Source organism: Pleurodeles waltl, chromosome 2_2 (genome assembly GCF_031143425.1).
Source record: "Pleurodeles waltl isolate 20211129_DDA chromosome 2_2, aPleWal1.hap1.20221129, whole genome shotgun sequence".
Taxonomy (NCBI): domain Eukaryota; kingdom Metazoa; phylum Chordata; class Amphibia; order Caudata; family Salamandridae; genus Pleurodeles; species Pleurodeles waltl.
In genome coordinates, this window is record NC_090439.1 from 989,488,264 (window position 1) to 989,516,143 (window position 27,880).

Here is a 27,880-nt window from a genome sequence, read left to right on the forward strand (position 1 = left end):
ACTTTTTTTTATCTGGCCCCTGGCATTTCGCGCACAGTTGATTTCTATTGCTGTGTGACCCAGCATGCTGAAAAAAAACAGTTTCTAAAAAGAGGCCCGTATACCATTAATTGGCCTCATTATCACTCTAGTATTCCTAGCAGGTTGCAAGCATAATTGCAAAAAATACTTTTTATAACATGGTCCTCTGGGAATCGGCAAAGGCCAGCATGTGTGTTGCCAATTGTTAGTTCACGGTATGCTTTGTTTCCTTTTACACATCACTTTATATTACTTTGCTGTTGTGCACAGAGGTCTGTAGCGAGACGCAGTGTTGGTCCATTGGTCGTGAGGCGGTGTCGGTCCATCGGTCGCTTGTGAAGTGTTGTCGGTCGTGAAGTGGTGTCGGTCCTTGGGCTGTGAGGGGAAAATCTGATTCCTGACCCTTGAAAATCATTGCACAAACTTGCTGAGACCAATGGCCTACAGTCCAGTTACCAAGCCTTGCAAACGACCCAGATCCATACAGAGTGAACACAGATCATTCCAGGCAGCATGGGAAGAAGAGTACTTGTTTGTTGAATGGCCAAAGGAGAAAGCTAACTGTTTGCTTTGCAAGGAGAAAGTAAATGTTCTTAAGAGATATAACCTGGAACGGCACTACAAAACTCGACACGCAAGTTATAGTGAGAACTTCCCATTGCACTCACAACTGCGTTCAGCAAAAGTGGCATTGTTAAAGCAAACACTTCTTTCCCAGCAGAAGCTCTTCCTTTGCCAAATGAAGGAATCTGAGGCTGTTACAGAAGCATCATTCAAAATATGCTACCTGCTTGCCAAACATAAGAAGCCATTCACGGAGGCAGAGCTGGTGAAGAAATGTTTCCTTTCAGCAGCTGAAACTTTGTTTGAGAACTATAGCAACAAATCCAGCATTTTAAAAGAAATTGGTGCCTTACAGCTATCGGATTCCACTTGTGCACGCAGAATAGAGGCAATGGGTGAAAATATCCAGGAGCAGGTGATCAAAGCTGTCAGAGAGTCACCGTTCTTCAGCATTGCCATGGATGAGTCCACAGATATAGGCGATGTGGCCCAGTTATTAGTTTGGGTGAGGTATTTGGACCAATCACTTCATCCCAAAGAAGAGCTCCTGTGCCTTCTACCACTGCACGGGCACACAAGAGGAGAAGATATTCTGGACAGTATCTGCAACTACTTCGAAACACATCACATACCACTGGACAGTCTTGTTAGCATCACAACAGATGGCGCGCCTGCTATGGTAGGCCATGACAGAGGCTTTGTATCTTTGCTTAAAAAGAAGCTCACTGGACAGCCTGTAATAGACTACCACTGCATTATTCATCAGGAAGTTCTGTGTGCAAAATTAAAGCATGGAGAACTGAATAACGTCCTAAAACTTGCAGTGAAAATTGTTAATTTTATTCGTGCCAAAGCCCTTAACCATAGACTTTTTAAGGCTATGCTGCAGGATTCTGAAGCTGAATATACAGACCTCTTGATGCACACTGAAGTGCGATGGCTAAGCAAAGGGAAAGTTCTGGAGCGGTTCATTGCTTTGCTTCCTGAAATTGAACACTTTACAAACAGCAGAGGTCAAACATTCCCAGAACTAAAGGATGTGAAATGGCTTTTAATGCTCCATTTTCTTTCAGATCTATTTGCACACTTCAATGCTCTTAATTTGATGCTGCAAGGCAAACAACAGCTTGTGTGGTCCATGATGAATGGTATTTACTCATTTGAAAGTAAGCTTGTGCTATTCAAAGAACAACTGGATGTTGCTGACTTCACCCACTTTCCAAAACTGTTGGCTGTGACTCAGAGGTTTCCAAATGCACAAGAAATGCTGCCAACGCTAAATCTTGGTGCATGTCTTGAGGAAATTTCTGGGGAGATCAAAAGGCGATTTTCTCAATTCAGAACCCTGACCCCCCTATTCAGGCTGGTTGAAAACCCCTGGATGGTGAGTGCACGAAATCTTGATGCTGTTGAACTTATTGGCGTGAAAAGACCGCAAGCACAAATGGAGCTGATAGACATGCAGCATAACTCAGCTCTTGAAGCATCTTTTTTGGGGCAGGCACCAGAAGAATTCTGGAACACTGTGCCTTCTGACAAATTTCCTGTTCTTTTTACAGTGGCCCAGAAAATAATTTGTATGTTCGGGTCAACATATGTTTGCGAAAGTTCGTTTTCCACAATGGGACTTTTGAAGAGTAAATTCAGAAATAAGCTAACAGACTTACATCTGGATCAGCTCTTAAGGCTTGCCGTTTCAGACATAATACCAGATTACAGAACACTAATAAGAGACATGAAGTGCAAAATAAGTTCGTAGTATGTCTTCCTTTGACATACCTATTTTCCAGACTCAGAGAAAACTGTGCTGCATTGGGCCTGTGCTGAATATCCTGTTCACAAGAATTACCATGCCATGCCTCTTAAGATTACTATTGTCTGATAATAAAAATGTTTTTCAAAATGTCCCCTTTGTAGGTTTGTAGTTATACCTGGATTCAAAATACAGCATTGTTTAGCATTGTTTTGAAAAAGGGGGTGGGGTGGTTGTTCCCCCTCTAAGCCCCGCCCCCTCTAAGCCCCGCCCCCCGCTGTCACTTCAGTGCGGCCCTCGGCCGCAAACCATACTGCAATTTTGGCCCCCGAGAAAAAGTTTGTGAGTACCCATGATCTAGAACATAATCGAGTGGACCCCATTACTTAATTAACTGTTTACTCTGTTAGTTGATTGTTTGTGGAGGTACCTTAACACTGGGGCTCATTGCCTCATTGAATTAAGGTCTAACACTGTCTCCTACCCAGTAAACTGAAGGAGAAACGGATGAGGTAAATTTTGGGGTATCCAAATTTTGGGGTGTGATTTTGTTCCCTCAAAGGCATAATAGCACAATCGCTGATTAGCAGTTGTAGTTCTGCGAGATTGCTTCACGTCTGAAGAACACCATGTATGTTTTGAGCTTTCCTTTTGCAAATCATTATAAGGTATGGTAGTTCAGATGATTTCATTAAAGCAGAGCATAATTTTCTACATGCACAGATTTGATAAAGGATATTCCAGAGCTATACCCATAGTAATTAAAGCAGCTTCAGTAACATGAATCATGGCGCTGCATGGGGTCATGTAAAAATCTAATGCAAGTTAAATTGTTAAATCTGTTCTCATCTGTTCTTAGTGGATGCAGTCTCTTAGCTCGGTGCTGTCAGTGAAAGTCCTTGCCTCTGTGGGCCTTGGTGTGTTATGTTAACAAGAAAATGTGAAGTCATCCGAAGAAACAGTTCATTTAGGATGACATTTTATTCGAATTCCTCAAGGACGTATCGAAGGCAAACTTTCGATGCAGTGCATCTCTTGTTGTGAATGAAAGGAAGGAATTCTGGTTCTTTCTTCGACAATACTGGTTCAAAATGATCATAACTGGGTGACCCTGAAAGATGTTCATATTGTCAAATATTCGTACTTCACGTTCCTAGTGTAGTGAAGAGTCGAGAAGGCTACGCCATCCATTTGTATAAATAGATTTACGCGAGCCTACCACTAGGGGTCAGTGTTTCACTGTCCAAGCATGTGCCCTTCTGGTTAAGGCGCATGGAACGCAGCACTACCCCTACCTATACTTTAATTGTTCCTCTGCCTTGTATTCAGTGACTGATCTATGCGACCCAGAGAGTTGGAAGTAGCTTGTCTTTTGTTCTACTGTATTCACCTATCATTAATTTCCCTTTTAAACTTTCCCCGCTGTATTACCCGTCTACACTTTTCTTTCTAGATCAGTGGTTTTCAAACTTGATAATGCTGTCTCCTCCCGAACCCGGGAAAAAATAAATCATCGGGCCCTCCCCAAATTTTTTCATAACTCTTCTATTGAGTTGGCAATGTGTAAATAACTCTAGACTTACTTAAACATAACAGTTAAGTTCTGTTGCCATTTCACAAATGCAATAAACATTTTTCTGCTTAAAACAAAGTAATATTATCTGCATAATCCTTCATTTGGCCAGAGCCTGGCGCCCCCGCCCCCCCCACTTGAGGCCCCTTCTAAGGGTGCCCGATGACTTACATTACTGGCACATTTGCAATACTGTTCGCAATTTGCGCCCGAATTACACTTCACCTGCCAAATGGTTCAGTTGTATTTTTCATAAACCGTTAACACTGGCATCCCCTAACTCTGCCAGCCTACAATATTTATGGGAAGAATTGGGCTCCTTTTTATGAGTAAGTAACTGAATATTTCATTTAGGATTTTTGCCCATGTTAAAGAATTCTTGCAGCGGTCTTTTTTTAGAGATTGTTAGTGACATAAAATTCTTCTCATTCCTGAAGAAAATGCAAAATCCTAAAGGTAATCCAATGGGAAGATTTATTTTTCAAAATATTCCACTGATGGAGAAAATGCGGATTCTCCTGCGCACGCAGCAGTTCATTCATAAATCTTAGGATTTATGCTGATACCCAACTCTTAAGTCAACCTCATAGAGCCTTGGCTCACTTGGAGATGCTCTCCTCTGCGGTTTACGTACATGTTGCCATTTACCACATGCACTTTCTACATAAGCAACCCGCTCTTCTGGAATACAGGCCATCCAAAGCGTGATAGGGCTCCCATTACTTCCCTTAGCAAATAAGGACCAAAACTGAGTGGTTTATAGTAGAGATCAGTGGTCGGAACTACAACACCAAACTCTGTCTCTTGGGGATGCACTAAAGGCTAATGACCGGCCTCAACAGTAGAACAGCAAACCATATATAAATATCTGTTGTTAAAGAGCATATGGACTCTGGGTATAGTGTTCAAATACACGTTAGTCAGCCCTAAGTGATGCAGAGATCTGGGGACATCTGGGCTCCACAGCTTGTGCTACTTCTTCATGCTCAGTATTTGAGATTGTAGAATCCTCCATAAAGCTGAAAGCAAAATTGCAATAGAGCGAAACATGTCAGCTGTCTCTAGGATGTGCAATATTTGGCTATTTTGTTGTCAAAACAACATAAATATAGAAAAAAAGACAGCGAGAAGAACATTCTTCTCACTATATGCTTGTGGTTTCACATAGTATGAGTGTATGAATGAGTGTAAGCAAATAGATCACAGTTAAGGGATACTATGACCTCCTCACATACGGAATTTTGCAACTCAGATTCTGGGCACGCAAGAGGGGTTGTGTGTACTTTGCTGATTGAAGGCTTTGCACACATTATTTTCTAAAACCATCAGATAATAATAAATTACAAAATTTGCTAATTTATGTCCTTTCAATTTTGCCACTGTCATAACTGGGCCTACAGGTCCGGGGATGGCATTATTCTCTAGCTTCCAGCCCAGCAATGGTGCAGTCTGTTGTGGCTGGATTGATTGATAGAGAGCTCAAGCAGTCTGGTTGCAGGAAACCTATTGTTAACGTATAGAGTGCCTACAGTCCTCCCATTGCTTACTAGTGGTTGGTTTTATTGTCCTTCTCATTTGCTTGCTTCTTATTTGATGTCTTAAGTTTCCCTTTTTGTGTGGTCCCTCCCGTGAAGCATAGCTTCTTTACAATCCTCTGAGTGGCTGATTTTGTAGCCTCCTACTGCTAAAAAATGAGCACACCGACAAAATGATGCGACCGTCATCATTCCTTTTTTTTTTCTTCTGGACATGCTGCACAGCATTGGCAATAAAAATTCTTGCCAATGATGTAGAGCACCGCCAAAAGGCATTGGCAAAACTAATAAGCCCCAAAGATGAGACTTTCCTGCTTTGCCAGTGATGCTTTTTTCTGTGCCATGTGGTATCTGTGCTGACTGTGCTCCTTATCCCACAGCGTGGCAGGGGACCACCACGAGACGTCATGGAAAATGATCTCAAGCATCTACCCAGTAACCTCTCCTTGGTGCAGAATCATCTCTTCATGATTCACGCTGCCACAAGTCCCTGAAAGCTGTATGCCCTTTATGAAATGTGCAAACAAACAAAAAATCATATTTTTGCCAGCTCGGGCCGGATGTCGCCCTGCAACAAATTTAAAGCCATGATTATTTCAAACAAGTGATCAAGCTCTGCACTCATTGACTTTGGATCCAAGGAATCCACTGCTGATGGACTTTTCTGCACATTTCTTTGATTCAGTTGCCACCTCTGGGCTCTTTCAGTGTTTGTTGTGTTGATTATGCCACAAACTGTTCGAGTTATTCTTCAAGAGTTTATGATAGGCCAAGGCGGTTTAGAGTTTTGGAACCAGTTTGGTTTGCTTGCAGTCTACGTTTCTTTCACAGTCAATGAAGGCTTTGACATCTGTCCTGCTTTGTTTTTTGCCTCCTCATTTACTTTACTACTGGTCCTATTTTTGTTAACTGTTACCCCCTTTATCCCTAGGATTATCATGTAATCTTGCTTCATGTTTCAAGCGGTGAGCGGAACTCTGTCTATGATCTTGATTCACTGCTGCCATTTCCATGCGACTTTACCACCTACGTAGAGGAGGCCTTTAAATCTGATGCTGATCTTCAGCCGCAGTTTAGGAGGTGAGTAGTCAAAGCATGTTTCATATGACTGCTTAATTTGTCGTTACAGAGATGCACATCACAGCTCATGTACTGTGCTTCGCTATGAATGAATGAATGAATGAATGATAAATTTATAGAGTGCGACAATGCCCTAAGGTGCCTAGGTAGGCTAGGCTATATGAAGTGTTTGCAACAAGAGCAATGATGTCACTCATCAGTGGCTGTAAATCAGGCTAGGAAGGGAAGAAAGATGATCTTGGGTTAGGTAGATCTCAGATCCCAGGGTTATGAAAATAAATGAGAGAATATATGGATTTTACGACTGCGCTAGAAGGTGTAAACACAAATACAGTTCTGAGAGTGTCTGTCTTTGGCACTCTTATCTGCCTTAGCTCTTTACTCATCCATCCATTTCCAGATCTGCACCCGAGCGTGTGAGGATTACTCACCAGTCATTGCGTTAGCTAGAAGCATTACAGAAGGACGGCTTGTCTGTTATTGGATTAGCCAGCATTGCTTTAAGGAGCTCAAGAATTCTGATACTGATTCTACTCTGACACCATTACTCGCAATAACACTTTGGGCCTGATCACAACTTTGGAGGAGGTGTTAATCCGTCCCAAAAGTGACGGTAAAGTGACGGATATACCACCAGCCGTATTACGAGTCCATTATATCCTATGGAACTCGTAATACGGCTGGTGGTATATCCGTCACTTTACTGTCACTTTTGGGACGGATTAACACCTCCTCCAAAGTTGTAATCAGGCCCTTTATGTTTCTTTCCATTTCCTGATCTGAAACAGGGCTCCGGAAGTTGGACTGGCCACTAACACTAACTACAGGAACTGCTGCGCCTCCGTGAGTCTGATAATTGAAATCATTATCAGTGCCAGCGCGTGCTCATTCCTCTGTGTCCCGAGCTGTAGCTCAGTGTTGCGGCGCTGTTGCATCTTCCATTGTGGTAGTTTTTCACTCAGTGAATGTCCATCCAGCTAGTGGTGACTGAGCACTGATCCTTTCAAAGTGTTTGCACCACTGGAGCAGAGAGATGGCATCACACGAACCGCACATCCATCTAGCCTTGCGCCAATAGACTAATGACGTCTGCACACTCACTTGCCCTATTTCTAATTTCAGCAGCTGAACTGTTCAATCAATCAGGATTTATAAAGCGCAGCTAATCACCTGATAGGGTATCCAGGCTCTTATTGTGCCTATTGTGATCAGTGTTTTAAATGGGAAACAATAAGTGCAGATACTCACCCAAAGAAGATGTGGAGTCTCACCACTCACCCTGCACTCAGATAACAATCACTCACCTATCACTATGACCCCGCAGTCTCACCCTGCACTCACTGCAATCGCACTGTGCTTACACCGCTCACCTTGTGCTCACGCTGTTCACCTTGCACACATATCTTATCCTGCATTCACCCTAGCACACCACTCACCTTGCACTCAGGTAACACCCACTCAACCTGTCAGTCTTACTGCTCACCCCTCAGTCTCACCACTCACCCTTCACTCGTCTAAAAAAAAGCATATCAGTCACCTTGCACTCATTCTTCAGCCTCTGCACTTTCACCCGCACACAAACTCAAATGGTCACTACACCCATTCTGCACTCACATCACTCACCCTGCACTCACTCCTCTCACCCTACTTTCACAAGGGCACATCACCCATCCTACACTTACATAGGCTCTATGGTCACTCACACGGGCACAGCATTCACCCTGCACTCACGCCATTCATCATCATTCCCTTCTCTCATGCTGCACACTCATAGGCATACTGTTCGCCCTGCACTCACACACACACTCCATTCATCCATCACTCATGTAGCTTACGCGGCTTGCACACAGGCACAGTAGTCTGCCAGAACTCACAGGGACGCACCCCTCAACCTGCACTGACTTCACTCGCCGTTCACCCTGCACTCACACAGGCACACTGGTCACGCACACAGGCACACCACTCATTGTGCATTTACACTGCTCACACCACCCACCAGGCACTCATTTCTCTCACTCTGTATGCACTTCTGTCACCCGGCAGTCACATGGGCCCTTCTCGCACCTTGAACTCATGTAGCTTGCCCTGAACTCACATCAGCACACCTTTTACCCTACACTTGCACCACTCAAGCTGCATTCAATCTCACTGTGCACAATCACCGAACACTTACATAAGCACACCTCTTATGCTGCCCACATAGCAAACATTGGCAAAGCCCCTTGTTGTATACAGTATATCTAGCAAGCCAGAGTGCATGTGCAAGCAGTGCACACGCTGTCACTGGGAAGACCTACAAATTACACAACTGTCATGAATATGCACATTCCTACAAAGGCACCTGCTAAATACCTATTCTTTCCGTAGAACTAGATACCTCATCAGTTCCACCTGTAACTACGTGGCCAGTGCAAGAGGGGAGAGTGGACTGAGGATGTGAGTTGGCAAAAGGCGGGAGCTCAGGGCTGAGGCTTTGGGGAATGGTGAGGGATTGAGGATGGTTCAGAGGCTGTGGGTATAAGCTGGGAGCAAGTGTTTATTAGGTAGAGGGGGGAAAAAGCAGGCAAAGCATGTAGAAGGGGGAAGCAGGTACAGCAGGCTAAGGATGAAGCAATTCAACAGAGGATGTGAGCTGGTGCGGGAACAGCGTTGGGACTTTAAGCCGATGGTGCATTGTGGGTGGGAGAAGTAGCACTGGCTCCTTAGGGGCCTGGTGTTTTCGCTGCTGCTGAAGCCACAACGTGGATCAGCGTTAGGACACATTGACCTGATGACAGTGCTCTGTGGAGGCAGGTACCACAGTGGAGAGCTGTCTGAGGCTGTGCTACCAGCTTCTGTAGGACACTCGGGCTCAAGTACAAACAATATTTCAGCTGAAAGGCTGGGGCTCATGAAAACACACTAAAGCTTTGGCTTTGCATGGGAGCACGTGCCAGCAATGAGGTTTTCTTTTCATCTTCTCAGTTCAGACACGTTCAGTTGCTGCTACTACAATGCGTGACAAAGGGTTGCAAGTGATGCTATGGCATTGGCCTTACAGCCCCTCGGAGCTGTCACTGTGATAGGAGGCCATTTTCAGCAAGCTTGAGTGATTTAGAGGAGTTTGAATGTTTGACAATTATCACTTGAATTCTGACATCTGCACATGACATGGAATCTTTTCACTTTCACCACTTCACTGCTAAATATTTGATTGGTTCAAAAGATTAGGCTGAAAATCACAAAGTGAAACTTATTTTTAACCTTTTTACATAGTTGTCCATTGTACTTGGCTTTTCATTGACCCCAGTGGTTCTTTCTGGAACGTGTATTTTTGGGGGTTTTTTGACATTGTATACTGGGTCCAAAAATTCCAACATGCAAAGTCTTACCGGATCAAAAACCATGTTTTCCAGAGGAGTAAAAAAATTCATAAGATCAATTGGATGCTGTAATATGAATTTTTAAAAAAGTGGATAATTTTTTTCATATAGTGTAGCTAGTTATATAATGATGTGATAGTGCACCACAGCACCATACAAGTATCTTAACTTGTTTAGACTACCGCATGGAGTTGTGCCATGGGTTACCATGAAATAATTCATTATCCAGAAGCAGTTGAGTGTTTTATTTAACCCTCTCACTGTTATTCAAAATCACAGTTTTCATTTCTTTCCTTTCATGCATTTATTGCCAATAGTCTTACCCAGTTCCTATCTGCACCCATTGTGCCTTCGACTCTCATTGAAATCTTAGTAAGTGAAGACAGCGACTACGTGGAGCTAGGTAGTGCACAGTGCACAGCTGTTCTGACGGAATATGTATTAGAACTAGGAGCAGGCAGCAGGGAAAGCTGCCTGGAGCCAATATACATGATGCCTGCCTTGCTTCAGAGGAACCTGCCCCATGTCCTGTAGAGAGAGGACCTGTTGCCTGAAGAGTAGACCATGGTCAAAAGACCTAAACATGAGACAGGAGATCTGAACAGGGAGAGCTGATGATGGTTCTGTAGATCACAATTACAGACCCACTGGAAGAGTTCACAGGTAAAAGGGTCCTCTAACCACAGTACCTGAAGTGGCAGTGGCATTACCTTTGGACATCCTGATGCCTTGGCAGCACAGTGAAACGCCTCTGGACTTTCCCTTGTATAACTGACACCACCGCACTACTTCAACCCTCCATATGATTTTAAACCCCCTGCTTCCCTCTCCATTGCTCAATCACACTTCAAGCAGTGCTGCACAGTTTACTATAAAACAAATTGTGAAAACAACCACCAGTTACACAACTTTAACCTCCTGACCACACAGGACTCAAGGCTGCAAAAGCTTGTAGGCCAGCACGATCACTGTAGACCCATGTCCTGCTCATACATGCACGAATACCCTCATTAATAGCTCTGCAGCTAAGCTAGCCAGAACTATCAACAACTCCTTAGATAAAGGTCTGTTTTCAAAAGAACTTCCTAAAACAAAGAGACCTTCAAATAATGGTTCCTTCTAACTTCCAGACAATAGCAAACTGTTTATAGGCAAAACGATTGAAATGTCAGCATCAAGACATATAGCTACATTTATTGAATAAAGTAACCTTCTCTTAGAATACCAAAACAGATTCTGGTACGGCTGTGGCACGAAAGCAGCACTGACTTCCACACCGGCACACCAATTACTTGACCTCTCCATTGCCTTTTATTCTGTCCATCTCTTCAGGGACTTGGAATTGGGCAAATCTCCTTAAAAAATAAATACCTTTGTGTCTGTAGTTAGCTAGGCCTTTGCCATTGGGACTGGCACCTCTACCCATTATACTCCCTTCAAGCCAACAGCCTGGTGCATTCCGACCTGAATGTGGTGCAATATGCTTCCATATATGGGGACTGCTCAATGTGGCATGCTAACAATAACCATAGGATTTCTTTAGTGTGGCACAGGTGTGTGGCAGTGCATTTGCATACAGTAATATTACCAACTCAATGGCACACAATTTACTGCAGAAGAAGGAATGGTATTTGGGGAATTAAACCTGTGACTTACCAGTTACGTACCCCAACTTAACGTGTGGTAACTCACAAAATAGTCCTTAATTCGTAAAATAATAAAGGCAGTGGCCCAAAGGTTTGCTCAGGAGCCTGTGCCCGGTAATTCCAAATATCGGGAGAGCTGAATAACAAGACTGCGTAGATGTGATTCTACTCTGTGCGACTTTTATCCACCACCAGGCACTCCCTGCCCCTTTATCTCACTCGTGCATGTTCTTTTTCTTTTTTTTGCTTTCTCCCTTTGTCATAATTTTTCCATCTTTCTCTTTCTTCTTTTCTCCTTTTGTGTTTTTCTTGTTCTTATTCTCTTGTTCTGGAACAAAGTCTGATGAAAAACTAGTGCGGGACCCCAAAAATTAGTGTATGTGGCTTCACCTGCAACCACCTGCTCTAATTAGGTCCTGCTATTAAGTCTAATATTTGGAGACTTGTATGTAATGGCAGCCTCACCCATGAATATTTTCCAACATTCAAATGGGTAAACTAAATTGTACCTTTAGTCATTAATGGGACAGAAGCATATTTCTGGACTTGGAGTTATACATATTTCACAACCAAATTGTCCTGCATAGAAAGTCAGTGAGGAGTCATGTTACTCCACTACTCAACATCTGAGATGCAGAGTCCCACAGGTCTTATCATTGAGGCCTACACTCTTTAACATTTAAGTTTGCCCGTTATCAGACATCACTGGTGCCTTTGGGCTTTCATTGGTTTCCTATGCGGACGATACACAGCTGATAGTTATGCTGTCCCATGACACCTTTGCCACAACAATAAAACTCAATAGCTGTTTGAAGAAGGTGGCAGAATAGGTGGTGGGCAGTTGCCTAAAAAGTAAATGGAGAGAAAAGTGAGGTGTTGGTGGTAGGTAACAACCTATTCCTCTGGCAAAAGATCAGCTTGCCCACTGGATTCACGGACCGTCCATCACCCAGAGAAGAGGCAAATAGCCTGGTTTTCACCTTGAATAAACAGCTGTCAGTGGCTTTGCAGGCCAACAGGATTACTGGCACCTGCTGGGTCTTCTGAGAGCACTGAAGTGGCTTCCGGTGGATTCCAGAAAAATTCTGATCTAGGGGCTAATTTTATGTCGCTTGGATTATGGTAACTCACTTTACTTAGGCAGCCTTAAGGTTGTGATTAGGAAACTTCACGTTATCCAGAATGCTGCAGCCCAAATTCTTTTAGGGATTCCAACATCACAGTCCGAGAAGGAAGCTCTTAGAACTCTGCATTGGCTGCTCATAAGTAGCAGAATTCAGTTTAAGGCACTTTGCGTAGTTTATTGTGTGAAATATAAAGTGAGCCCCAAAATTCCGCACTGACTGATTAAATCCTGTCTACTGAATAGGGCCCTAAGATCTGGCATACAGGAGCTCTTAGTTTTTTAAAAGTTCTTTTTATTAGTTGAGGTAGAAGTACATGTACGCATCAAATACTTATTTTTTCTACACTGTTCCAAACTTTCTTGCAGAAGTTAAATGGCATGCACCTATTGAAATCCCCCAACAATATAATAAATTAATATTTGATACTCAACAGATTTACGCCCCCTCCCCGATCCCACTCCAAAGCTTCCAAGAAGGGACACTGACAAGATCTCTTAGTTATACCCAGAATAAAGAGATCCAGGTGTGGTGGACTTTCATTTTTATATTTAGCTCCTAGGCTGTGGAATTCCCTTCCGCCCCAGCTGAGAGTCGAAAAGAATTGTCTGTACTTCAGGAAACAGTTAAAAACGACCTCTTTCCTCAATGTGCTGTGCCTGTTGTCTCACTGTTTTCCACTAGTGCTGGGAAGCCCGGTTACAGGTAGCCATGCACTTCATAAATTAGGTGTAATGTAATGTAAGAAGGCTGTGGACAGGGCATGGCTCAAACTCTCGACGACGTCTGGCTGGTCATGCCTGAAGGTCTTGTTCACGGAGAACTAGGGGAACAAGGATGACCGGGCACAGAGTGCGGCGGAAGGCCACACCTTATTCCCAGTGTGAGATGCATTGTGGCAGCAGGACTGGTGCGTGATGACGCAGAAGGCGAAAGGACACAAGGCATGGCTGATGGCCTAATTACAATAAGGTATAAAGGCTGCGTCCATAGCAGCCCTTGTTGCTATCTCAGATGATCTGAGAACAACCCAGGATATAGGAGCCACCCCTGCACTCCTCCTAATGAACCTCGCAGCTGCTTTCTATGTTGTCGGCCATAACATTTTGATTGACCTTCTGGGAAAGGGGCTCTCAGTTGTTTTTTCTCTTTTTTAATGAAACACACTCAGAGGGTAATTCTCCCTTCTATCCAGTCAGCTAATTTTAATTTTATTCCATTTACTCGAGAGCCAAAGTGTAAAAAATGTGCATACAGGTTCGCAAATTGAGAATCCTGATTCACGGATGGAGAAAATGTTTATGAACCAGGACAGAGTAAACCACTGGCTGGGTGCTGACGTAAACAGCATGTTCAAAATGTGAATGAGCACCAATTACACTCAGTTTATGTTGGCTGTAGTGGAAATGTGCGCGTAAAAGTAGTTTTTGTCTGTTTTTTTGCAGCAATACAGACATCTAAATGACCCCGGGTCCACAGCAGAAAGGGTACAGTTCACAGTCTGCAACTTATGTAGATTGCTTGTAGTGGAAAGCAAGTACCACTCTCTGCTCACAGATACTACATATGCTCTCAGACATACTCCTGCAGTACCACTAGCAACAGCTAGATGTCTTGTAGACATTATGTGACATGATCTACAATGGGCCAGTTGGAAAAGTCTGGCATTGCCTTCTGTAGGTTTGCTCCAATGTTTAGATCACGTTCTTGACTCTGTAATCAGTGGAAGATTTCCTTGGGACACCACTGTGTAACAGTTTCCACCTAGATAGGGTTGCATTCGTGAATATGACGCAAATGTTCTGTGAATATTGGGTGCTCTTTTCCGTCCTGGAAATATACCTATTGCTGCCTGCGTCAGCAGGAAATTTACTTGCAGTTAAACAATATGACACTACCTTCAAGGGCTGTGTGAATACCTCCAAAGCTTGAGGGTGTTCACCAACTGCTGCAAGAGTCCTCCAAGCAAGGCACATACTCCTGACATTTCAGTGATTGTTTATGAATGCTGAAATTCAACCAAACTGACACTTGTTCTGTGTTTGTAAATACACGTTGGCCCTGATATAAGCTAGGAGTAGGTATGTGCAGAGATTCTGGGTGGCTGGAAGTAACATTTCTGATCAGTATCTCCGCACATATTTAATCGTATTACAAGGTAAACTCCCACAGAGCAGGGAGTAACAGGGCAGACCCAGACTTACCTGACGCTATTCTGCATGGCATTCCCCATTCCATGGGCTTTAACAGACACATTTACCACTCGCCCTGAGCAGGTAGGTAATGCGTGCGGTGGCTCCTATGCGCAGCAGTGAGGAAGTCAATGGGAGAGAGGGGAAAAAAGTAAAGATTTTTCTTGCAAGGAGGAGCATTACATAATCCCCATGTATCTTCGATGATGGTCATGGAGGGGGAATTTCAGGTGGTTTTCCTCATCTGTAAAATCAGGTCCAGTGTTACCACATCTGGTAAATTGAGGTGTGGTAAAACCACTCATCTCATAATTGTATCTGTCGTCATTGCCTAGATTAAATGAAAGAAAAGCTGCTGTACGCCTAGTGGTACTAGCCATCATGACAGGCATTACATGCTGTTTGTAAGCTGCAGTACTTCTTTAAGAAGCTAGGTGTCCTCACAGACATTATATACAAAATAAAGACTGTACTTCCAATGCAGCAAGCTGTAGTGAAAAGGCTGGGTGGTGTTTTCCATCAGTGATGCTATTGGTAATACTATTGATGCAATTCTTGATGTTGTGAGTGGTGTCATGTGAGAGGTAGTGTCAGTTCATTGTGGCGCTTTTCCATACTGTGGTATTTCAGTGTTTTTATGTTTAATCATGGCCCTAATACCCTTTAAAGTGAAATTGTTTTGCAGTTTTTACTTGTTTTTATAACATTGATCAATAACTGCTTCTAGTAGATCACCTTGATTTCCATACATTAAAAATTATCAATTATTTTCTTGGTTTTTGTAATGATAGCATTTAACAACTAGCTAGAGTTTGCTTATACCCATCTCTCAAAACCCACTGTGAGTGGTCTGCGAAACTGACCAGTGCTCCTGCCACACCAACTGCAAGCACTGGACACATAGGCCCTCATTCTGACCTTGGCGGGCGGCGGAGGCCGCCCGCCAAAGTCCCGCCGTCAGGTTACCGTTCCGCGGTCGAAAGACCGCGGCGGTAATTCTGACTTTCCCGCTGGGCTGGCGGGCGGTCGCCTTCAGGCCGCCCGCCAGCCCAGCGGGAAAGAGGCTTCCACGATGAAGCCGGCTCGGAATCGAGCCGGCGGAGTGGAAGCTGTGCGACGGGTGCAGTTGCACCCGTCGCGTATTTCACTGTCTGCGCAGCAGACAGTGAAATACATGTAGGGGCCCTCTTACGGGGGCCCCTGCAATGCCCATGCCAGTGGCATGGGCACTGCAGGGGCCCCCAGGGGCCCCGCGACCCCCCCTACCGCCATCCGGATCCCGGCGCTGGATGGCGGTAGGGGGGGTCGGAATCCCCTCGGCGGCGCAGCAAGCTGCGCCGCCTTGGAGGATTCAATGGGGCGGCGGTACACTGGCGGGAGCCCGCCAGTGGTGCCAGTCCGACCGCGGCTTTACCGCCGCGGTCGGAATCCCCATTGGAGCACCGCCGGCCTGTCGGCGGTGCTCCCGCGGTCCTCCGCCCTGGCGGTCTTTGACCGCCAGGGTCAGAATGACCGCCATAGTGTGGCCTTGGACAAACCCCGCGCCAAGTGCTCCTGTGAGCTGTGCCATATAATATATAATATTATACCACATATATTATATACTGATAATATAGATAAATATAGGCTAATAGGGCCCATTTGACTCATTTAAAGTGCCCTAAAGAATGCATGCACCAGCACTTCTTATATACCCTGATTTAGAGCTGCGTGGTAATGGTAAAACCCTCTTTTTTGGTGGAATTTACTCTACTGTACTCTTCCTGTGCTGGAGGAAATTACACCGGTAGATTGTGCCCCAGATTTAGCAGTGGCATCAGAAATCAGAGGAGCTACCACTACTGTCCTACTCTAAATCAGAGAGTGAATCTCCAGATCTCACACCGTGCCAACTTTATAGATCATTATAAAGAGACACGGATAAATAGAAATTGATGACAAGTAAGGCATAACAAATAGTTTGGACAATCTCTTACTTGAAGCAACAAATATATGATACTATAGTCTAAAGGCTCTGTCTTTTCTCTCACTGTATGATCGTGTCCTAATTATACACCCACATGCACAAACACACACAAACATATACACATATATATATTTGTCAGTACTTTCATTTAGTATTTTGGAGCTGCCATCTGCTGTCACAAATCTGCACCACTTTTGATAGCAGCCAGGTTTCATCATAATGCGTGGAGTATTTGCACTGTAGTTGTGCCTTTTTTGTTCTTTGATGGGTCTGAATTGTTTAAAGGGTTAGCGAAAGCTGGAGCATTAGTCCACAGATGGTGCGTGAACCTAGGTTTGGAGGCTATCTACACACGTAATTAACAAAAACAATTTTGATTGGATGAGGGACTTTTTTTTTGTCATCTATTTTGGTTTTCCAGACCCAAACCCTCGTCTAGAAACCCGAGCAGTGATATTGACTGCATTTGATTTTGCGAATTTTGTTTTTTTAAATAGCTGTATAAATTGTGTAATTGTGGAGCTAACTATAACTTGCAAATTTCAGCAGTTGTTGTGCACACAAACGCTTACAATAGCAAAACAAGTATAAAACTACTTAATTTTCAATACAATTTTTACTTTTAGAATATAACACATGAAATATCTTTGATTTGGTAATGCATGTTTTAAATGCTTGCTGTTCATAAGCCCCTCTACCTTGTTATTTAGGCGCTGGACTCACCCTTGCAGTTGCTTGTGTTGTGATGTCCTACATGAATTTCAAACCTGATTGTAAATGAAAAATGTTCATTTTCTCCATTCTTTAGAAAAATGAGAGTGGTTCCAGCGGATGTGTATCTGAAAACCTTTGCTTCTGATCGATCGCACATGAAATCGCCCAATGGTAAATGGACAAAACCTCCACCACAGTATCCTTGCATCGAAACGCCAGGTAAATTGCTATCAGGATAGTCACAATAGAAGGAATGTAGGGCGATGGCCGCCTTACTCCAGAACCTCATGGACACTGCCTCCAGTCCTGACCTTTCACTCACCAATGATTGATTTCAGGTATGCTAGTTCAAAGGAAGCAAAACAAAACCCTCAACAGTGAAATCATTTTGCTATTACACAGAAGTCCTGAATTCGAAATAGTGTCTGTAATGACCTAAAAACGCGACAATTCTTTATTAAACAAAACAGAACAAACTTATTTTACGAGCTTACCATAATCTTCTTTACAAGCTCTAATTGACTACATAGTTGTCTCAGTAAATTGACTACAAGACATGAAAGATTTTAAGATAGTGCTGTAAAATAGGTGCTTACCTAGAAATTTATTTTTCCCCCAAAACCTTACACTGAAATCTAATTTAATTTTAATTGATAACAAAGCAGATACGATTGAATATTCTGCAGAAAAATTAAAGATGTACTAATGCTTATTCACATCAAGCGAGGAGTAGATGTATGAATTTGTATTATCAGAACTTGAATGAAGGTTTATATCAAGGAGCATCTTAGAGTTGAGAGCCTCTACTGAACTTAGCCTGTAGACTGCTTAGTGAACAATTGAATGATAGTTAAAAGTGAATAATACATTCATATAACGTAATAAGAGATGCCAGGAGGATACAGTGCACTGTTCTCACAATGATCTGCTTTTTCATCATTTCACAATTCTGATGGTAAAAACAAACCGTCTGCATGGGTGGTAAGTACATCGGGCTGAATGGGAGATGGCACCTTGACAGACTTTATCTTCTTCTTGTGACTGGGGCTCACTAAGGGACAGTGTTGGGGTCACCGGAGTTACCAAGGCAATAAGAATATGAGCCAATAAACAGATCCATCATAGCCAGTCAGAAAGCCTCAGCCTACATGGGGTGAGCTGTTGGACCTGGAAACTTCATTCCAATATTTTTCAATGTTAGGCTCTTATTTGGGAAGAGAAGGAAGAGTCTGTTTAGGCTCTTATCTGGGAAGAGAAGGAAGAGTCTGGCATCAGGGAACATTGCCAAGACTCCAAACATTCCCAGGAGCATGACTTTTGTTCTCAAAGAAGAAATGTCACTTCTTGTTTTTTTTATGGGAAGATCTATTAAGAGGTCGTTCCCTAACTGAAGACTTGCTTGAGATGAGGTAGCTAGCTATTGCATAAATCTATGCCGGAAACCAATTGGTCTCCTGCTTCCTGATGACCTACCTTCGGGTGCATGGATGCTGAGGAATTGCAAGTCCTGGAGTGATGTTCCGGTCCCAGACACCACATGCAAATGTCATTTGTCCACCAACATCTGCTTGCAGCACCTGCAGATGGACTTAAACCCTGAAACGTTCACAGGAGACATTTCCCCTCGTTGCCTTTTTATGTCATGTAGAATTACATCAGTGAGAGATCAAGAAAGCATTTAGCTGGGAGGTATAGCCATCAGAAGAAAAAAATGCTCACTTAGTGTAACAATATTTCTGGTGGATATTCTCACAGATACCTGAGGTATGCAAACATGTTATGGATCGTCTTTGCCACTGCTGTTGTGTCCTCTGTGTCTCGATGGGGACGTAAACAAAGAATCAGGAGCTGGCATCAGCATGCCATTTGGTGGCTGACGTACTACTGTGTCATCAAGCCCAGAGGCAAAGTTGTAGATAATGCTGCATAGTGCCACATAGTGGCGCTGTAGAGATATTGCTAAGGAGAAGCTTTTCCAGATCAGTTTGAAGCCTGGAAGGGTAGTTCAGAATCTGCACTGCAAGATTATGAGTCGACTAGAAATATTTTTACTAAATGTAAGTAACTTTTTCTTCTGGATGCATCCACTAAGTGATTTAGACAGAGCAATCTTCTTTGCAGTCCCAGTGGCCAATGAAGGCATTACTTCACTGCTTCTAAAGAGTTTATGTATACGCATGTCAGTTTAAACAAGCTGGACATGTTTATGTATTTCATTCCCTTGGTGCCCTCTTGTCAGTCCTTTACATAATACTGCTGTTTTGTACTTATGGGATAACTTTCAACTGACGATAGAGCACTATCTTGGGTCAAGTTATAAGACTGAAGGATTTACATGCATTTTGATGAGGACCAAATTATTACCTATGAAATGTAGGTGTTTTTATCAGATGTGTTTGATTTTTAATTGATACTACTGTTCAATTGCACTTAGAGTAATGAACTGGTTGAGCTTGTTTTATTTCTTTGCCGTTTTGTTCTCAAAACCTAAATGAACCAAACTCCACTCTTGCTAACAAAATATGAGAATGACTGTGGGATCCTGGTCTATGCAGATCACTGCAACCAAAATATCATCTGAGAGAAAAATTGTGTCTTAAATATTGCTTACAAAAATATCACCCCGTTGGAGTAAATAATTGAAAATCTACAGCCAACAGCCGAATATTTTTAGGACATGGTTTTTCTGTCAGAAGGTATTTTTGCTAAAACTATTTTGAGATTCAACCCATCCTGTTCTGTACAAAGGGACAGACTGTTCAAATGCTGGTCCTAAAATGGCTGCAGCTCCGAGGCCTCCGCGTGGAGCTCTGGTGATTATGTCACCCTGGCTTTCCCTAGCGCTCCCTGAAGCTGCTGAGTAGCCAGAATAATGAGACCAAGTGCATCACAAGGGCTTGGCAGAAGTTCATACAATTGGTGGCCCACTACAAAGAAAGATGCCGGGGAGACCCGGGCAGCCCGTGCTGCTAGAGCAAAGACAGGGAGCATAGGTGGGTGTGAACGGATGGTGAAGGCAGTGCTGATTCCTCTGACAAAACAGTCATGCACCAACGGGTGGTCCACTCACTACTGTGTCTGAGGGTCACAAGGGACAGACACAAGGAGAATCAACTAGTGACGGAGTGCAGCAGCCACACTGTGTACCTCAAAAAGAAAGCTGAAAATGAAGAATGTTTATTGCTGTGAACAACCATTTTGAGGTCAGGCAAAGTATTGTTGATTGTTTGACTAAGCAGAAGCTGTATAACTTCTAGTGAGGAGGTGTTAGACCTGGTATCCTTGGCATGGTTTCCCCTATCTTTTTGCCTCTGCTGCCTGTGTTTGTGACTGTGCTGGACTTTGTTTTTTCCTGGATTTGGTGCTCTGGGCATTTTACCACTGCTGACCAGTGCTAAGATGCAAGTGCTTTCTATGTAAATTGTGTTGGTGATTTGCTTTTCCATGATTGACATATTTGGTTTACTAGTAAGTTCCTAGTAAAGTGCAGCAGGGGTGTCCAGGGCCTGTAAATCAAATGCTACTAGTGAGCCTGCGCCACTGATTGTGCCACCCACACGAGTAGCCCGGTAAACAATGCTCAGACCTGCCACTGCAGTGTCTGGGTGTGCATTTTTAAACTACCAATTCGACCTGGGAAGTGTACCTACTTGCCAGGCACAAACCTTCCCTTTTTGTACATGAACGTCACCCCTAAGATAGGCCCTAGGTAGCCCCATGGGCAGGATGCAGTGTATTTTAAAGGTAGGACATCTACTGATGTGTTTTACATGTCCTGATAAGTGTAGTTACCCATTGGGAGCAGGTGGATATGTGGAGTTTAGGGTCTCTGAACTCACAATTTAAAAAAAAGACCATCTTTTGGTAAAGTTGATTTTTAGATTGTCAACTTGAAAATGCCACTTTTAGAAAGTGGGCATTTTCTTGCTTAACCATTCTGTGCCTCTGTCTGCCTGTGGAATACACATCTGGGTCAGACTGACAGTTGGGCTGTGTGTGAATTCCCTCTAAACAGTGACACAAAGGGAGCTGCGGAGTGTCCTGCATATCCCAATGAGTGTCTGGGCTAGAATGGGGAGGGAGGAGCTGACACCTGCACCTGGAAGGGCTGTGCCTGTCCTCACACAATGCAGTCTCCAACCCCCTGGTGTGTATCTGGAGTCAGGGATGGGCAAGGCAAGATCTTGTCAACAACAGAGACTTTCCTTTGACATTTGCCTACTTCAAAGGCAGAAATGGGTATAAGTAGTGGACCTAAAACCCTAGATTTTTAGAACACTTCTGGATCAAGAGGAATCTCTGCCAAGGAAAAGGGCTGAAGAGCTAGAGGAGGGGTACTGCCCCTTCGCTGTGTGTGCTTTGCTGGATTGGCCTGCAGTTGCTGCTTCTGCCTTGGAGAAGACAAAAACTGAACTTGCTTGTGAAGTTTCTCCAAGGGCTTGGACTGAGCTTGCCTCCTGTTATGAAGTCTCAGGGAGAGCAAAGACTTCACCTACCAGCCTCTGGGTTCACTTGCTGTGGACCCTAACTCGCCAGGTGGTGCCTATTCCAGTTTCTGGGCCCTTGGGAGTGGAAACTGGTTGAAAATCAAGAAAAACAAAGTGCATCGACGCCGTACGACATCTGGACTGATGCCGCTGCCTGACCCTGCAGTGATGCCTGCAACTAAAGCTGTGGTTCCCGTTGGAGTGCGACGACCCCGACTAACATCGCAGGCCTGACGCCTCCGCAACCCTGCTGACGTCCCATGACTTTGTGAGTCCTGAGTGCCGTGCCACCATCCGTGACACCCGATTCTGCCGCGGCGCCTGCAGCCCCGTGGTGTGACCCCATGAGGTTGCCCCACTGCATCTTGACCTGCCGGACATTGACCCCGCTGGAGCGTAAGGAACCAACGCTTCACACCGATGCCGCCTCACCTCCACTGCTCTGCAGCAAGGACCTCTCCACTGCTCTGCAGTGTCAGAACCAATGCTGCACTGGATCCAGTGACACCTTGCTTCCCCGACTCCGTGCACCTGCTTGTTTACTCACTTCCAAAAGGTACTGGGGGTCCGTGCGACCCTGTGACCAGGGCCATTGGCCTCGGATTGTTGGGAAAGACTCAGTCACGACGGTGTGACGGTGTGACGGTGTTTCTAAGTGCTATATTGAAGTTTAATCTTTGCAAATTCATAACTTTGCTTGTGTATGTTGGATTTTTGTTGTTTTGGTCTTGTTTTAATCAGATAAATATTGGATATTTTTCTAAATTGGTATTGAGTCCTTTTGTGGTATTTTCGCTGTCTTCCTGTATCTGATGGTACAAATACTTTACACATTGCCTCTGAGATAAGCCTGACTCAGGGGTGTGGATTTTTTTCAAATATCTATTTGTCCATGGGACAGGTTGCTTCTTAAACCTACTTGTCCAGTAAAAAAATCTACTTGTCCTTTTGGTGCCATGTAGTGCAGTGACAAATTATGGCAGCAGTCTCATTATGTAAGAGCTCTGATAATAGCCTCTCTTATTATGCCAGGGCTACTACTCTAGTAGGGCTTGAATACTTGCAATTTCAATCCCTATTATGGCAATTTCCTTCTACTGCCACCCTTCTGCAGATCTGTATACTGGGCTGGAGGAAGCAGTAAGCAATAGTTCCAGCGCTGGAATGCCTTTTTGGGTCTGCAAGCCTATTAACTTACATGTTTTAAGAATTTTCACCAGCTCTTCTCTCGTCATTTCCCATAATGAGAAAGGTTGGACATTTACTCCAGACAATGGCAGAAGTAGATGTTGTTCCATGGATGGGAAATAAGTGGTTGGAGGGAAAGTGAACTTGTAAACGCTTTTCACATGAGCAAATCTACACATGCATATTCGCTTGTGCTAAAATACAGTTCACAAATATTTTCTAGGAGTATGATTTCCTGGTCTACTTCTGTAAGTTCTTGTGAATTCATGAAAACCACTCATTCAAAGACATATACCAGGTGTGCACTTTTGTGACTTTCTTTAAGAATTGGGCCCCTAATTAGGTCTGGCATTAACAAAGACATTTTGTTTTTATTAAACTTCTATTTCTCTCTTTATCTATCAGCTGGCTTTACTGTGAGTGATCACATTCTGCTCTTCCACAAGTAGCATATTGGCACACAATGTAGTTTTGTTCAGTGCCAGGAACTACTGTGGCAATCAGTGGTGTTACAAAACTGGAGGCCCCCCCCTGCAAAGAGGATGGAGCCCCCCCACTCCAGACTCACCTAGGGAAGGTGCTGTGCTGTGAGGGGTCCCACTGGAGGGGGGCTGCGGGCCTTTGCTACGCCACTTGTGGCAATGTGTGCTTTTTGAGACCCGAAGCCTTTTTTTTCTTTTTGACAGTGTTTGTTACAATGGTGAAGGCCTGGCAACTCCCACAACAATAAAGTGTTATAAGAACCATTTCAAAACAAGACATACTTGATGAAACCAAAAGACTCACAAAGTATGTCGGATCGGTTGGCTTTGCCAGTGCTTGTATATTTTCATGCTTCTCATAATCTTGTTGAAATTGGTTACTCTGATTTTCCATTAGGAATATGTTTTGGAAATACTAACATGCATTAACACCTTTTACTATATGAAGCTTCAAAGAAAAAGCACCTAAAAGTTTGTAGTAGCAAAACATTTTTTTTCCTACTTGCATTTTTTTCTGAACATTTTATTTTGAAAGCAAAGAATCATCACTCTTGCTTACAAGCTTCTGCAAACATTTGCATCTAATTAGAGAGCATTCTGGGAACATTATACTTAGCCTCATATTGTTAAACTTTTCAAACATGTTTGTACACTTTTTTTTTTTACTGGAATCACTATCAGTAGTGCAGTGTCACCTTAAAACGGTTATTTACAGCACTCACCCTAATAATGAAGGCTTTTCATTAATGAACCATAAATACAAGTTTGAACAGCATTAACAAATGGACACACACATTACCTCAACTGTAGACAGTTCCCTTCTCTGTAAACTGGCAGCCAAAGGGTTTGTACTGCAGGGGTTGGACCTGCTTGTCCCAAGGACAAAATAAGCATGAAGACTTGTTGCCCTTGACCCCAAACAATATGTCCCGAGTGTCGGGCAGTAGGAATTCCACGTCCCTGCTGACTGCTTGTGCCAAGCTACCAAGGGGGTGAGCAGGGGTTATCCTAGGTGTGTATCTCCCTTACCCTTACTAAAGTGAGGGTCCCTGTTTAGACAGAGTGCAAACTGACTGCCAACCAGAGCCCCATTTCTAACAGGAAACAAGTGGAGTACTCCAGAAATAGAAGACCCAGCAGTACCCCCACTGATATGCAGTGGCTGCAGGCTGGTGAAATGTTTGGACAAATTACGGAACCAGCTCCTGCTGATCGAGAGCCAAGGGCACGAGCACACAATTAGTCTGCTAGCAGTTCTGTAATACTCCGTAATCTAGTTGTATACTTTAACTTCAAATTGGCCTTTCAGTATTTCATGACTCTTTTATTTGTGTATTGATTGTCTAATGGTTTTAATGAACTGAACACTGGTAAAATAAACAAACAAACAGTGGTTGACCCCAATGAATTTATAAAAAGGCATGATGACTGCAAAAGATAACCCATGATGTGCTGAACAACAACAGACAAACAGAGATCAATCTCTGGTGAACTGTGCATCACTGCTAGTGCTTCATGCTCTGAGCACAGTATGAGTAAACTGGTTGAACTACTAGGATCCATGGCACCAACAGTGCTCTCTGAAGCCATGTATGATACAAGCGTGTTTTCCAGCAATTCTACCCTCTCCTTTTACTGAGCAATATCCAGGGTCTTGTTGTGCTCTGTATCATTATATTGTCATCACGTACTCCTTGCCTCCAAGAATCTTCAAGGACACGCGTCTGTCTAATTTAGCGAAGATTGTTAAGCCTATACTCAATGGATTGCTTGAGTTTTCTCATTGAATCGCAATATTTCATACATAAAATCCAGCGTCAAAAAGCAAAGAGGAGAACAGTTAGTCCAAGCAAATTACGAACCAAGTGCTAAATGCAGGTCCTTAGTAAAACCAATTGAACAGTGGTTAATGTACAACTGTCACATTCTTTTAAAAAAAGGAACCTTTACCAAGTTGGTTTGTACCCGGGCCAAGATGCTTGATTGCCATCTGTCATGCTATGAAGATAAGCATGTGTAGAAATGGTGGGCATATTTTTACACTCTTTGACCTTTGTACTGCTTCTAACACAATATGTGATACAAGTCTCATCAACAGACATCCAAAGAAAAGCTTTCAGAATGTATAGGCTCATTTCAGCCTGAGAGGACAGAATATCCCCAGCCCCATATACTTCAGTTGTGATGCATATTACTTCAGCCATTTCTCAGGGCTCTACAATGGCACATCTACTCTCTAACACCTACCTCTCCCCACTTGAACTAGTCCTCTCAGTCTAACTTACAATTGACAACTATGCTGACACTGTAAATTGAAAGAACACACACAAGCTGCCAGCAACACCACTGGATCTTGTCTCCTTCAGTTACCAACTAAACAACCCAGAACCACGTTCAACTTAATCCCTTAAAACCTGCAATCATAATATGTGGGTAATTGGTTTCACTAATGGTGCCTTTTATTGGCCTCTGGGATTGGTTAACTCACCTGTACCTCTCAAACCCTTCAGAAAGGTAGGAATTGTACCTGATTCTAACCTGTGTTAGTACCATAGGTAGACATTAGCCAGTTTCCACAGTATTTACATCATCACTCTTGTACGCGCTACAATGGATTATTTCAGTAGATTATACTTCATGACCCCTGCATATCTCCGTATAGGCTCCAAAAGATGTGCCACTCTGCAGGGCAGCAGGAAGACTAGAACACATAGGCGGACAGATTGAGATAAAATAAACAAAAGATTTTTTTTTAAATTATTAGTGTTGGCAAATACTCAAAATCAGTCTAGTGTGAATCAACTAAGGTACCAAGCAGAACTTTAAAAAATACAGGAGCAATGACCATGTATTTTATGAAGATAAAAAGCTTGCTTAAGCATAATTTCCTCATGCCCTTTGTCTCACAGTAATTGCATTTATTCATTGATTTTCATTTGTGGAGGCAAATTAAATGTTTATAGTAATACCACCTGCTGTAATAATTTCAATAAATGATTAATGAAGTGCCAGTACTAATATATTTTCAGAAACATACATAATTAGCTTGCAATGTTTATTAAACCTTGTAAGAATTTATGTTGGTTGGCTCTGCTTTTGCCATATATGTGAGCGAGGCACTCAAATGAAGAATTTTTTTTTAATGTATTTCTAGTAGTTGTGTAGCTTTTACTTCATAACATTTGTTTGTGGGATTGCTTGAACCAGGCCTTGTTTGCTCCTTGTGAATTGTGAGCCACCAGATGAGATACATTTATGGGGAAGAAGGATAGAATTATTGTTCTAAATAGAGGAATGTGAAAATGATTCATTCAAATTTGAATGTACTCCTAGGTTCCTGGGGATACATGACCATTTGTTATTGCACTGTGGTATTGGGAGGGTGTGGGCTGATGTCTTTACTCAGGATACTAGGTGAAAAGCTTGGAGAATGGATACCAAACCGGGGTAATCTGTTTTTCAGATTTAAAGGATTACAGAAGCCTTGTACTTCCTTTGACCAGACAGGGTAAATAGTTACCAGTTGTCTGAAGTTGGTGGAGGTAACACAGAGGTTGCCCTACAGTCAGTTAGATTGAAAGCTTTGAGAGAATCATAGCTGCCTTGGATTATCGACTGTAAGAAGAAAGCCGGGTTGTTGCAGAGCACCTGTGAAGTAGGGCAGTAATCCTTCATGACCTTAAACAGTATTTAAAAGGTGCTTATATTTTGAAGAATATGGGGGTACTGAAATTTGGATTAAGCCTTAAAGGCTGGTTTTATAATGTTTTAGGTGGGTCGTATAAAGAGGCTGATTTATAGCTTGGTGGGCGGCATAGAGTCAGCCAGGGTGGCAGAGGACATTACCTACCACACGCCATATGTTAAGATGACTGCCCGTCCTTTGCTGTGCATTGAGAGGAACCACATTCACAGCAGTTCCTATGAGTATACTAACATTTTTGTGGACAACCCCTGTGGGTTTTGATGGCCATCCACCTGACTTTTAATTTTCATTTGTTTTTCAAAAAAAACAACCCCCCAATCACTGGCAGTCATCTCCCAGGGTCTGAAGGTCATTATTGTTTACTTTCCTGTTCCATTGAAGTGTTTTTTCCTTGCAGTGAAGGACAAGAAAACATAGACATTTACACTGTCCACCCTAATTAGTGCGGGCAGTGTAATGTTGTTCCTTCTATAAGTGCCTACTCCAT

General features: G+C 43.3%; 1 protein-coding gene across 2 annotated transcripts in view; it reads left to right on the forward strand.

Moving 5' to 3' along the window:
- Window positions 1-27,880, forward strand: part of NTAQ1 (N-terminal glutamine amidase 1) — a 98,649-nt gene that overhangs the window by 65,760 nt on the left and 5,009 nt on the right. For both annotated transcript variants that reach the window (XM_069220707.1, XM_069220708.1), the window contains 2 exons: window positions 6,378-6,526; window positions 17,625-17,749. In XM_069220707.1, coding sequence (XP_069076808.1) covers window positions 6,378-6,526; window positions 17,625-17,749 — 274 coding nt within the window. The remainder of the gene's footprint in view (window positions 1-6,377; window positions 6,527-17,624; window positions 17,750-27,880) is intronic.